This window comes from Orycteropus afer, unplaced genomic scaffold, assembly GCF_000298275.1.
Source record: "Orycteropus afer afer isolate SDZICR_OR568_19922 unplaced genomic scaffold, OryAfe1.0 scaffold00264, whole genome shotgun sequence".
In the NCBI taxonomy this organism is placed as follows: Eukaryota; Metazoa; Chordata; class Mammalia; order Tubulidentata; family Orycteropodidae; genus Orycteropus; species Orycteropus afer.
In genome coordinates, this window is record NW_006921851.1 from 1,189,993 (window position 1) to 1,202,190 (window position 12,198).

The 12,198-nt window shown below is 37.6% G+C and overlaps 1 protein-coding gene across 1 annotated transcript in view; it reads right to left on the reverse strand.

Annotated features, from left to right (window-relative positions):
- The window catches only part of RHEB (Ras homolog, mTORC1 binding), a 69,004-nt gene extending 60,885 nt beyond the window's left edge, over positions 1 to 8,119 (reverse strand). The window contains exons 1-2 of the mRNA XM_007950151.2: positions 8,110 to 8,119; positions 5,013 to 5,080 (exon numbers count right to left, since the gene is read on the reverse strand). Of these exons, the coding sequence (XP_007948342.1) occupies positions 5,013 to 5,080; positions 8,110 to 8,119 (78 nt within the window). The remainder of the gene's footprint in view (positions 1 to 5,012; positions 5,081 to 8,109) is intronic.
- Between the last annotated feature and the right edge of the window lie 4,079 nt (positions 8,120 to 12,198).

Sequence of the window (12,198 nt, forward strand, 5' to 3'; positions counted from 1 at the left end):
ACATATGCACACCCATAATCATGGAGGCACTATTTACAATAGCCAAAAGATGGAAACAACCTAGGTGTCCATCAACTGAGGAAAGGATATCCAAACTATGGTACATACACACAATGGAATACTATGCAATCCTAAAGAATAATGTAGAATCTGTAAAACACAGCATAACGTGGATGAACTTGGAAGAAATTATGCTGAGTGAAATAAGTCAATCACAAAAAGACAAATATTTTATTAGTCCGTTATTGTTATAGTCAAGGAAACATTTATCTATGAAAGGTCATTTTCTTTGTTGGTTATTAGGGGTGGGAGAGGAGGGTAGGAAACACTGATAGAGGAAAGTAATGATTTGGGTGAAGAGAATGGCAATGTATCAAATGTGAGTGGCATTAAGGAAGAGAAAGAAATAGAGGTACATGGAAAGTACAGACAACAAAGATGAACCCTTTTGCGCATATAGTACGGCATGGTCAGTGAAGGCAAACACGGGTATATGGGTGGGTAGATGGGTGGACAGGCTGAAATACTAGGTATATATATGAAGTGGAGAGTGCACCCAAGAACACGTATAGGGTTGGCAGACAGTAATCCAATAACTTTATGTGTATGATATGAATTCCCAGGTGTACAATTGGGTTGACAAGGCGCAAGGCTGTAGTCACTGCTTGGTCACTGCCAGCTACCCAGAGGCACCGAGTAGTTGAACCTGTGGACTCAGGACCGTAGTCGGAGAGGACATCAAACTCAATTGGCATAATATACTACACAAAACATTGTTCCACATCCTACTGTGGTGAGTAGTGACTGAGATAGTAAAAGCTTGCAAGCTGCCATCTAGATGCAACGATGGGTCTCTCCTTGTCCAGAGCCAAGAAGAATGAAGAAAACCAAAAATTCATGGAAAAAATTGGTCCTAGCGACTGGTACACCATCCAATCTGCACCCTGTACGACTATGAGACCAGGAGAACTAGATAGTACCCGGCTACTACCGTCAACCACTTGGAAAGGATCTTTGTAGGAGATCCTGGATAGACAGGGAGAACAATGTGGAACAAAACTCAAAATCATTTTGGGGGAAAAAAAAAGTGGGGAACAGGTTTGCTGGCCCGATAGAGCCCGGTGGAACCACTGGGACTATGGCCCCTAGCTGCCCTTTAGGTCCGGAATTAAATGCCCACCTGTGGCTTCTAGCCAAACAACAGACAGGCATATCAGTTGAACATTTACCTGAAGGAGATACACTCCTTGGAGAGAACAAGCATAAGAGAAAGAAGGGCTGCTTATGCACAAGGAGACAGCTCAGGGGGTAGGAGTGCGTGGAGGGAAGGACACAGGGAAGAGATAACTATCGGAAGGAAGGGGGAGGGGAGACGTTGCACTGTGGTAAATTGTGGTCAATGTCATGAGACAAAGTGTATGTTAAATGCTGTATGGAAAGTGTATTTACTCTGTGAATTTTCACCCAAATCACAATAAAAAGAAAGAAAGAAAAAAAAAGAATGTCCAGTTTATCGTAGAGCTGACAAGGGACAAGGTTGTGGTGGCTTTTTGGCCATAGCCAGCTACCTGGAAAGAGCAACTGTTGGCCCTGTGGGCTCAGGACCATGGTGGCAGGGGGCAGACATCAAGCTCAACTGACATAAAATACTACACAAAAAACACTGTTCTACATCCTACTTTGATAAGTAGCAACTGGAGTCTTAAAAGCTTGCAAGTAGCCATCTAGATGCAACAATGGGTCTCTCCTTGTCCAGATCAAAGAAGAATGAAGAACACAAAAGATGCATGGAAACAATTAGTCCAAGGGACTGGCAGACCATGTGATCCTCAGCCTATATATATGACCATGAGACCACAAGAAGCAGATTGTGCCCAGCTACCACTGTCCAACCACTTGGAGGGGTATTAGTGCCAGTGATCCTGGATAAAGTGGGAGTACAATGTGGAACGAAACTCTAAATCATAAAACCCCAAGACTATGGCCACTAGCCACCCTTCAAGTCTGGAACTGAACTCACTCCTGTGGCTTCCAGTCAAATAATATACAGGCATATGGGGTGAACATTTACATGAGTTAGATACATTCCTTGGAGCAATCAATCACGGGAGAACAAAAAGACAGTGTTTGCGCAGGAAGACAGCTTAGGGGGCAGAAGTGCATGGGAGGAAAGGACACAGGCAAGATGTAACTATGGGAAGGAAGTGGGTAGAAAGCTGTTACATGGTGGGGAACTACAGTCAATGTCATGAAACAAAATGTGTATGAACTGCTGTCCAGAAAATGAATTTTGTCTATAAACTTTCATCCAAATCACAATAAAATTACAAAAAAAAAAATCAAAAAAGGAGCTAGTAGGTATAATGGGGGTGAGGTGAGAAAGAAGACCTCGAGGTCCAATAGCAACTGAAAAATAAAATTTCTACGAATAAACTCAAGAAAATAAATGCATACAATCTATATGAAGAAAATCTTAAACTATTCCCAAGAGATTAACGAAGATATAAATAAATGGAATGGTGTTCTGTTAGTAAAAATATGCAGAATCATAAGATTATTCATGAAATAATCCTAAATTAATACATAAATGTAACTTGAACCTAATAAAATGTATTCTTTCTAAGAATGATTAGCAGTTTTCTTCTACAGTGCTTCCTGAGTCTCATTACCTAAAGGAAGACTTTTATTGCTCCCTTTGTTTTCCTAAGCCCCAAATTCACATTCCTAAAGACAAAGGTAATCTTTAGAGTAAAAGTCTAGAATGGCTCTGCTCTAATAAAAAGATAAGATGTCTGATTATTAATGATATCATATCCATGCCAGGCAGGAGTATGTAAGATTAATGAGCAACTTACGTGTTATATCTCTGTATGTAAGTTCAAAGAGCTTTATTTCCTTGAAGCTTCCAGAATTGTGACTAAAGGGCTCTAAATTGTTTTCTACAGTTCTTAAGCCAGTCAATACTGCCATTTTCTTGCTTCATTAGTGGTGACATTTCCCTTCTACATTCACCTCAAAACAAGGCGGAAGAAACTCACTCCAAACCTATATGACAAGTTACATCATTCTAGGTCTATCCAAACCCCTCAAGTTCCATGAAAAAAACCCTCCATTTAATATACCAGACTAGATCATACTACACTCAATCTCACCTTTTGTAATTTTAAGATACAAAAGCAGAAGGACCTTAGGTGAGAAGTTGGAAACTGAATTCTCAGCTTCTTTATATCCCTCCTGCCCTTGCTATGCAGTGAGCAATAATAAATCTAGTCCAAAAGAATGGCTTCCAGTAAAATTTACAATTAGGTATCATCGTAAACTGTTAAAAAGGTTTCCTTGTTCCCTTCAAGTACTCTTGATTTCTTTCATCTATATTTCCAATTAATTCTTCTGATAATCCATTCCATATATAATTATTATAGTAACTTACAATCTTTTTTTTTTTTTTTTTTTTTTTGAGTCACTTATAAACCAGCTACTATTAAAAACAAAAACAAAAACTTGAAACCTACTGCCACTGAATTGATCCAAACTCACTGAAACCCCCACTGGGTTTCCAAGGCTGTAAATCTTTATAGAAGCTGACTACCCCATTCTCCTTCCATGGAGGATCTGGTGGGTTTGAACTGTCAACCTTCTGGTTAACAGTGAAATGCCTTAGGCACTGCACCACCAGAGCTCCTTAGCTGCCATCAAAGTTACTCCTATTCATGGCAACCCCAAGTGTGTCAGAGTAGAATCCTGCTCCACAGGGTTTTCAATGGCTGATTTTTTGAAGATTTCTTCTAAGGCTAGCAGTCAAGTGCTTGAAGCAACTATTTAATGTCTAACAAATCAAAGAGATACTCTCTGATTACTTATCAATTTTCTCTATCGTGTAATTCAACTATATACACTAAAGGCAATACCCAAACTGGATTTTCTATTCCAATGAGACCAGACTTTTTACCAAGTCTTATAAGGCAAAACCAGCTCATTTTTGTCCTGTAACTTTGCTCCTGCTATTTCCTTAAGAAAGTCTTACTTTTGCTCTTAATGTGTAAGAACATGTGTTGCAACAGGAGGAAAGCACTCTAGTATGATTATCTAACATGAATCTGAAGTTTAGAAAATAGAAAATTACTATTCTGTAATAAAAATAAACTCTCATAATGTTGCAAGTATATATATATATATATATATATATTTGAATTTTTATAGTGATTTGGGTGAAAGTTTACAGAGCAAATTCATTTTCCATACAACAGTTCATACACATTTTATCTCATGACATGACTGCTATTTCCCATAACGTAACAGCTCTCTTCCCACTTCCTTCCCATAGTTATCTCTTCCCTCATCCTTCTCTCTCATGCACTCCTGGCCCCGAGCTATCTCCCTATGCATACACTGCCCTTCTGTTCTCCCACAGTTGATCTCTCCAAGGAGTGTATCTACCTGATGTAAATATTCAGCCTACATGCCAGTCTTTTATTTGGCTGGAAGCCACAGGAGTGAGTTCAATTCCAGACCTGAAAGGCAGCTAGAGGCCATAGTCTCAGGGCTTTCACCAGGCTCTATCAGACCAGCAAAAAAAAAATTTTTTTTTTTTTAAATATAATTTTGAGTTTTGCTCCACATTATTCTTCTACTCTATCCAGGATCTCCTACACAGACAAATAGTTGACAGTGGTAGTCGGGCACCATGTAATTCTAGTCTCACAGTCATATAGGCTAAGGATCAGATGAGTTTACCACTCCCTTGGACAAATTGTTTCCATGCATCTTTGGTATTCTTCATTCTTCTTTGCTGTTGTTAGTATATTTAAAACAATTGCAAAAAAGTAGAAAAACTAGTATTTAAAAAATTGCCACTTATCTTAGAAAAGAGAAAGCAGACAGCATCTTAATGTTTAATGAATCATAACATACGGGTTTCTGGCATAGCTGTTCTGTTTAACAATCAGTGCTAAGCTGGTAACAGCACTATCAGATTCAATGTACAAGATTTTGAGATACTATAGATCACTTACCTGCCCCGCTGTGTCTACAAGTTGAAGATGGTATTCTTGCCCATTTACTGTGATCAATTTTGTAAAAGCTACAAAGAAACAGGAAATTAAATATTAGTTAAAACAAAAACAAAGAAGTCTAAACCCCTTTAAGCCTGAATAAAGATAACAAATTAGGTAGGAACCCTAATAGTATCATAAAAAGGTCCACAAACAAAAAAGAAGTTATCTTTGAGTTGTACACATTATTACCCTACTTCCATTATGTAACAAAAAACACTGCCCAATTAACTAAAAACAAGTTTGTGTAAATCTTGAATCTTTTTTTAAAAGAAACTGAAACTAGGAAATATCCTGGCAAAATGATCTGAATGTGTTATCTGTGGACAGTACTTCTTGTGCCGAAAGTGAAAAATATATTACAAGGTTTGAGGTCTTGAATGAATCAAAAGCACAAAACTTTCTGTTTCATTTACAGAAGGTCTGGTGTCAGAGCAGAAAGAGCTAATGTTAATTGAAGCATTAAGAACTTTCAGTACATTTAAAAAAAAAAAAAAATTATTGAAAGATAAAATGGCAATAGAACAGATGTTCTGTTTTTAAAGCCATCATGCCCACTCAGCTTACAGATCATAACAATTTGTCACAATTTTTTTTCTCTCTCAAGGGGGGAAACTACAGACCCAAATAATTTCTGGAAAAGTCAATTTAGAATTCTAAGGAGACAGACTTCAAAGAAGTACAGACAAAAGAGTAGAGAACTATTAACAGCAACAGAGTATTAAAAAGTAACCATTGGAGCCCTGACAGCTAAACAGAATACACTACCCTGCCCAGCTATCACCCCTCAGGGAAGAATCCTCAAACCTATTCTATTTGATGACAGTCCAGCAGCAAAATCTATCCTTGCACAGTGAAAGAGAACCTACTTCTGCTCAGTTTGTCCCATAGTCAAAAGGCCAAGCAACAACAGAGAGATGGAAATGCCAAAAGACAAAGACGACAGACAGATCTCATCTGAATTCTATGAGTTCCACAGGAGAGAAAAAATAGCTGAAAAAAGATGCAATAATCAAAGAGAATCATATTAACACCATACTTTTTTGATCCAAGTAAGGTACTAAAGTCAGGTGAGTGAAGATTACAGACCAGACTAAGCTAAAAGAGTATGACCCTAAAACTGTATATACTGACACACTTACTTTTTTTAAAAAATCATTTTAGTTCCCTTTCTAAAATTACCACTTTAAGGAAATAGTTTAAATAATTTAATAGGAAACCAGAAATCATATGAAAACAAAATCAGAGTAAGTACTGCAAGATGGGGAATATCCAATGTAATTTATTTCATCAATTAAGACGCTTGCATCTAATTAAGATGCTTGCATCTTGCAATCAATGGCACTTTCAATCACTGTCAGCCAGATATCAGTAATTGACATCTTTAATTTATGCAACTAAAGATGCATAAACTAAATACATAAAGATGCATAAATTTTGCTCTTATGCAGAGCAAAAAGTGTATTCTGGATTTGATGAAAAGAAAACAGTAGTGAGCAATAAAGCCAGTAAGCTTCAAGAGATGAGTAACTGTGATTATGAAACGTACTTATGAAAATATTATTATAATAAAAAACTAATTCAGTCAAGAAATATTTCTTGGGGTTCCGGTAAGGTGGTAGACTAGGCATACAAACTACACACACTCTCTTCAACAAAGAAAAGAGGAACCAATTAATACAGATACAGAAGATAATCCTGGAGCCCTGAGCTTTGAAAAGAAGGACACAGAAGTGGACTAAACTCCAACTAGTAGAAGAACCTGCCTGAAAACACCAAAAAAGGAGATGTATGGAGCTGCGGACTGTTAGCAATCCTGACGGTATGGACAACTTGGATATTGACAAGTGGTGTGAGAACCTAAGAATTAACCTAAAAATTGGCCCTGCTAGCCAGGGGCTTCAAGGAGGACTGCACTGGTGGCTAACGAATAAAAGGGGAAGCAGTGAAGAGGGAGATGGGCTGAGCCATGGACTTTTGGCTGTCTGGAAGGCACAGCCATTTTGAATGTTTACAAGCGGTTCGACCATTTTGGATACTGAAAGGGACAGCATTCTCTCAGATTCCAGGGATGAAAGAATAGGCTCCACTTGCCAGGGATGGCACAGGAACATTCCAGACACTGAGGTTTGGAAAAGTGCAACATTCCCCTTGTTACTCTTATACATCAAACCCTGATAGTGGATGGAGGTGTATCCATCCCTCACTTCCACCCACCATTTTGGGCCTGCAGGAATTCCATCCTCATGTGTGTGCTCTGACAAAGCCTAGAAGCCCTGCCTTACCCTGTCCAGATTTTTTTCTTCCTTTCCTCTTTTTTTTTTTAGTTTGTTTTTGCCTGTTTTTAAATTATAATTATTTACATTTTTCTCTTTTTTCGTCCTTTTTATTACTTTTCTTTCTTCCTCCCTTTCCAGGTTATAGTTTTCAGCTTTTTCTCTCTTCCCTTTTCCTGGTTCCCATTTTATCTTTTCTTGTGCTTCTCACCATTCCTTGTTTTTCTATTTGCACTTTCTTTTTTCATTATTCTCCTACTCTGCCTCTTTTCTCTTATTTCCCCACCCCAGAAACTGCAGGTTTGCCCCCTCCTTTTTCTATTCACATTTCTTCTACTTTTTAAAGCACCTCTTTAACTACCTTCTCTTATTGATTTTGCCTTCCCCCCCTTTTTTCCCTTTCTTTTTACTCTTTTTCGTGATAGTTCCTGTGTGTTTATGCGCTGTGTTTTTTGTCCTTTTGCTTTTACTTTTTTTTGATGGTTTTTCGATTGCTGTTTTTGTCTGAGTGAGACAGCAACCGTGTCTATACGACTCAACCACAACCACACCACCCTCCTACAGCTCCAGTTATTGAGTGACACCCACCACTTCCCTCTGCAACAACTGGTGAAAGATACACAACCAACAAAAAGAGCCTGCCTCACCTTAACCACTCTTCACAAACAGTTAACAGAGATCTATACAGCCACTCTCATTTTTCACCACATCCCCCAGGAGACAGGTGGTGAATGCAAAAGTGCTGCCAACTAGCGAATAGAGAAACACAGTACCCCGCTTACCCAGACACATCGGGGGGAAAAAAAAACCCGAAAATTATGGGTGAGTCACTCCAACACTCAACATACAATCACCAATTAAATATAAATACACTGTCAGAATGTCTTGGACACAACAGACCATCACAAACAAGCAAGATAAAGCCGTAGAAACAAGGGACTAAATACAGACACAGAACACATCCCTGAGGAAGCAAAAGCACTGGAACTCCCTGATAAGGAATTCAAAAGAATTATATTTAGGTACTTTCAACGGATTGAGAGGTAGATCAAAGGAAACACAGACAAAATTAAGGAAAACCCTAGAAAAGTTATGAAAGAAAATACGAGAACAACAAAATAAATGAAAAATTAGAAATGATATAAAATCTACAGACAGAAATCCAGTAGATTTATACTAAATTTTGAGAAATAGATAACACTTTGAAAGGGCAAAGGAGTAGACTCTAATCAATGGAATACAGAATTAATGAGCTTGAAGACAAATACCTGAATACATCTTTGGAAAGGGATCAACCACAAAAAAGATCAAACCATAATTAAGAAAGCCTAAGATTTACGTGGGATACCATCAAAAGGAATAACCTATGTGTAATCAGTATTCCAGAGCTCTGATGGTGTAGTACCTAAGGTATGTGACTGCTAACCAGAAGGCTGGTGGTTCAAAGCCACCAGCCACTGCTCAGAAGGAAGGTTGGGCAAACTACTTTCACAGAGACACTGCCTCGGAATCCTAAGAAGGGGTCACTATGACTTAGATTAGACTCCACGCCAGTTGAGTTTGGTTTTTGGTTTTGGAATCAGTATTCTAGAACAGGAAAAGAAAAATAAGACCACTGAGAAAACTGTCCGAGACAGGTTGGAAGAGAACTTCCCCTGATACGATGAAAGATAAGAATATACCCATTCAAGAAGTGCTATGAACCCCAAACAGGCTAGATCCAAAAAGAAAATCACCAAGACATATCATCATCAAACTCACCAAAACCAATGACAAAGAAAGGATTCTGAAAGCAGCAAAGGAAAAACAAAAAGTTACCTACAAAGGGCAAGATTAAGCTCTGATTTCTCAGCAGAAACCATGCAGGTGAGAAGGCAATGGGACAGTATATATAAAACCCTGAAAATGAAAAATTTCCAACCAAGAATTATACACCCAGGAAAAACTGTTCTTCAAATATGATGGCAGAATTAGGACATTTTCGGGTCAGGAGAAGTTCAGGGAATTTGTTAAAAACAGACCAACTTCACAAGACATACTAAAGGGAATCCTTTGACCAGAGAACCAATAACAGCAAACATCAACTGACCATCATTAATACACATGATGACATAACCCAGAAACCAATAGACCTAAGGGAGTATCCAAAGTAAAATAAGCTTACAAGATTGTAAACCAGGAACCAGAGATATCAGTTGGCAAATGAAGACAACTACAAACCAAAAAGCAGGTAAAAATAGTGTAGTTACAGAACTTCTAAATGGCCAGAAAAGTAAAGTGAGTTGCAAGATACAATGGACTGTTCTAAACGTGGGGAGAAAATTATAAATCACAGCATAACCTCAAAGAAAAATGATAAATGATAAAAAAGAGGACAAGCACAAATATTTAGCAAATACTAAAACAAGAGGAATAAAGGACATGAAAACACGATTCATAAACAAAATGAGCTCAGCATAGAAAATTGTATCAAAATGAGCTCAGTACAGAAAATTATATGAAACAAAGAAACTAGGAACACCATGAAAAAACATATAAAAAATGATAGCAACAAATTCATACTTCTCCATAATTACAGTGAATGTCAATGGATTATATGTACCACTCAAGAGACAGAGAGTTGCAGATTGGATAAGAAAACTCAACCCATGAACATGCTGTCTGCAGGAGACTCATCTCAGAAACAAAGACAAAAATTGATTAAAAATCAAAGGCTGGAAAAAGATAGAAGAAGCAAATGGCAACCAAAAATGAGCAGGAGTGGCAATATTAATTTCTGATAAAACTGACTTTACGACAAACCACCACATGAGACAAGGAAAGACATTATATAATGATTAAAAGATCAAACAAGAAGATATAAACATAATACATATCTATGAACCTAATGAAAGAGCCCCAGAATACATAAATCAGACTTTAACAGAATTGAAAAGACAAATAGATGACTCCACAGTCATAGCAGGAGACTGTAATACACCACTTTCCATGAAAGATAAAACAACTCAAAAGAAACTCAACAAAGACACAGAAGAACTAAACAATACATTCCACCAACTTGACCGCACAGACATCTACAGAGCACCTCATCCAACAACAGCACAATATACATTCTCTTCCACTGCACATGGAACACTCTCCATGACAGACCGTATGTTAGGCCATAGCAAGCCTTAATAAATTTAAAAGCAATGATACACAGCAAAGCATCTTCTCAGATCGCAATGCTATCAAATTAGAAATCAACAATAGGAAGATCAACAGAAAAAGAGCAAACACATGGAAATGGAATAACATTCTCCTGGAAAATGACTGGGTACTAGAAGAAATTAAAAAAGGAAATTAAAAAATTCCATGACTCAAAGAAGAAGGAAAACACAACATATAAAATCTTTGGGACACAGCAAAAGGAGTGATCAGAGGCCAATTTATAGTAATACATGCAAACATCAAACAAGAATGGGCCAAAATCAACACCTTAAACCAATATCTCCAAAAATTAGAAAAAGAACAGCAAGAAAAGCCCAATCACCAGAAGAAACAAAGATTCAAGCAGAAATCAATGAAACAGAAAAAAATCAGTAAGAATAGAAGTTGGTTTTCTGAAAAGATTCATAAAATGGATAAACCACTGGCAATTTAACAAAAGAAATGAGAGAATACAAATAATATGAGTAAGAACTGAGCAATATCACAACAGAACCATATAAAATAAAAAGGATAGTATCAGGATACTATGAAGAATTGTACTCCAACAAATTTGAAAATCTAGAAGAAATGGACAGATTCCTAGAAAACACACCACTTACCTAAACTAACACAGACTGAGGTGGAAAAGTTGAACAGACCCAGAACAAAAGAAGAAATTGAACAGGTGATCAAAAAATTACCAACAAAAAAAGTCCTGGCCCAGACAGTTTCACTAGAAAATTCAACCAAATGTTCAGAGAAGAACTGACACCAATCCTACTCAAACTATTCCAAAACATACAAAAGGATTGAATCCTCCCTAATTCATTTTATGAAGCAAACATAACCTTGATACCAAAACCAGGCAAAGACATCATGAAAAAAGGAAAACTACAGACCAATATCCCTCATGAATATAGATGCAAAAATCTTCAACAAAACACTAGCCAACAGACTCCAACAACATATCAAGAAAATAATACATTATGACCTAGAGGGGTTCATACCAGGTATGCAAGGATGATTCAGCATTAGAAAAACAATCATCATCATCCATCACATAAATAAAACAAAGGAAAATAACTACATGATCATATCAATCAATGCAGAAAGGCATTTGCTCAAATCTACCACCCATTCTTTATAAAAACTCTCAGCACTATAGGAATAGAAGGGAAATTCCTCAACATAATAAAGGACATATATGTGAATCCAAAAGCTAACATTATTCTCAATGGAGAGAGACTGAAACCATTACCCTTGCAAACAGGAATCAGACAAATATGCCCTCTATCACCACTTCTATTCAACACTGTATTGGAATTCCTAGCCAGGGCAATTAAGACATGAAAGAGAAATCAAAGAGATCCAAATTGCTAAGGAAGAAGTAAAAATTATCTCTGTTTAATGATGATAGATATGATCCTTGTGATAGTTGAAGATGTGTCAACTTGGCTGGACTCCAGTTGTGAGTGATGGTTCCCATGATGAATCACATGACTGCATTCTAAGCGGCCGGTCGGCCTAGGGTGAGTTTCCCCAGGGATGTGGCCTACCTGTAATGCTATCCCAGGGACAAACTGGAAGAACGGCATTCCGGACTATATACTTCCTGGAGCGAGCAGCTCGCTGCTCGCCCTGGAGGTTTTCGGATTCATTCTTTGTTGGGAACAGCGACCAGC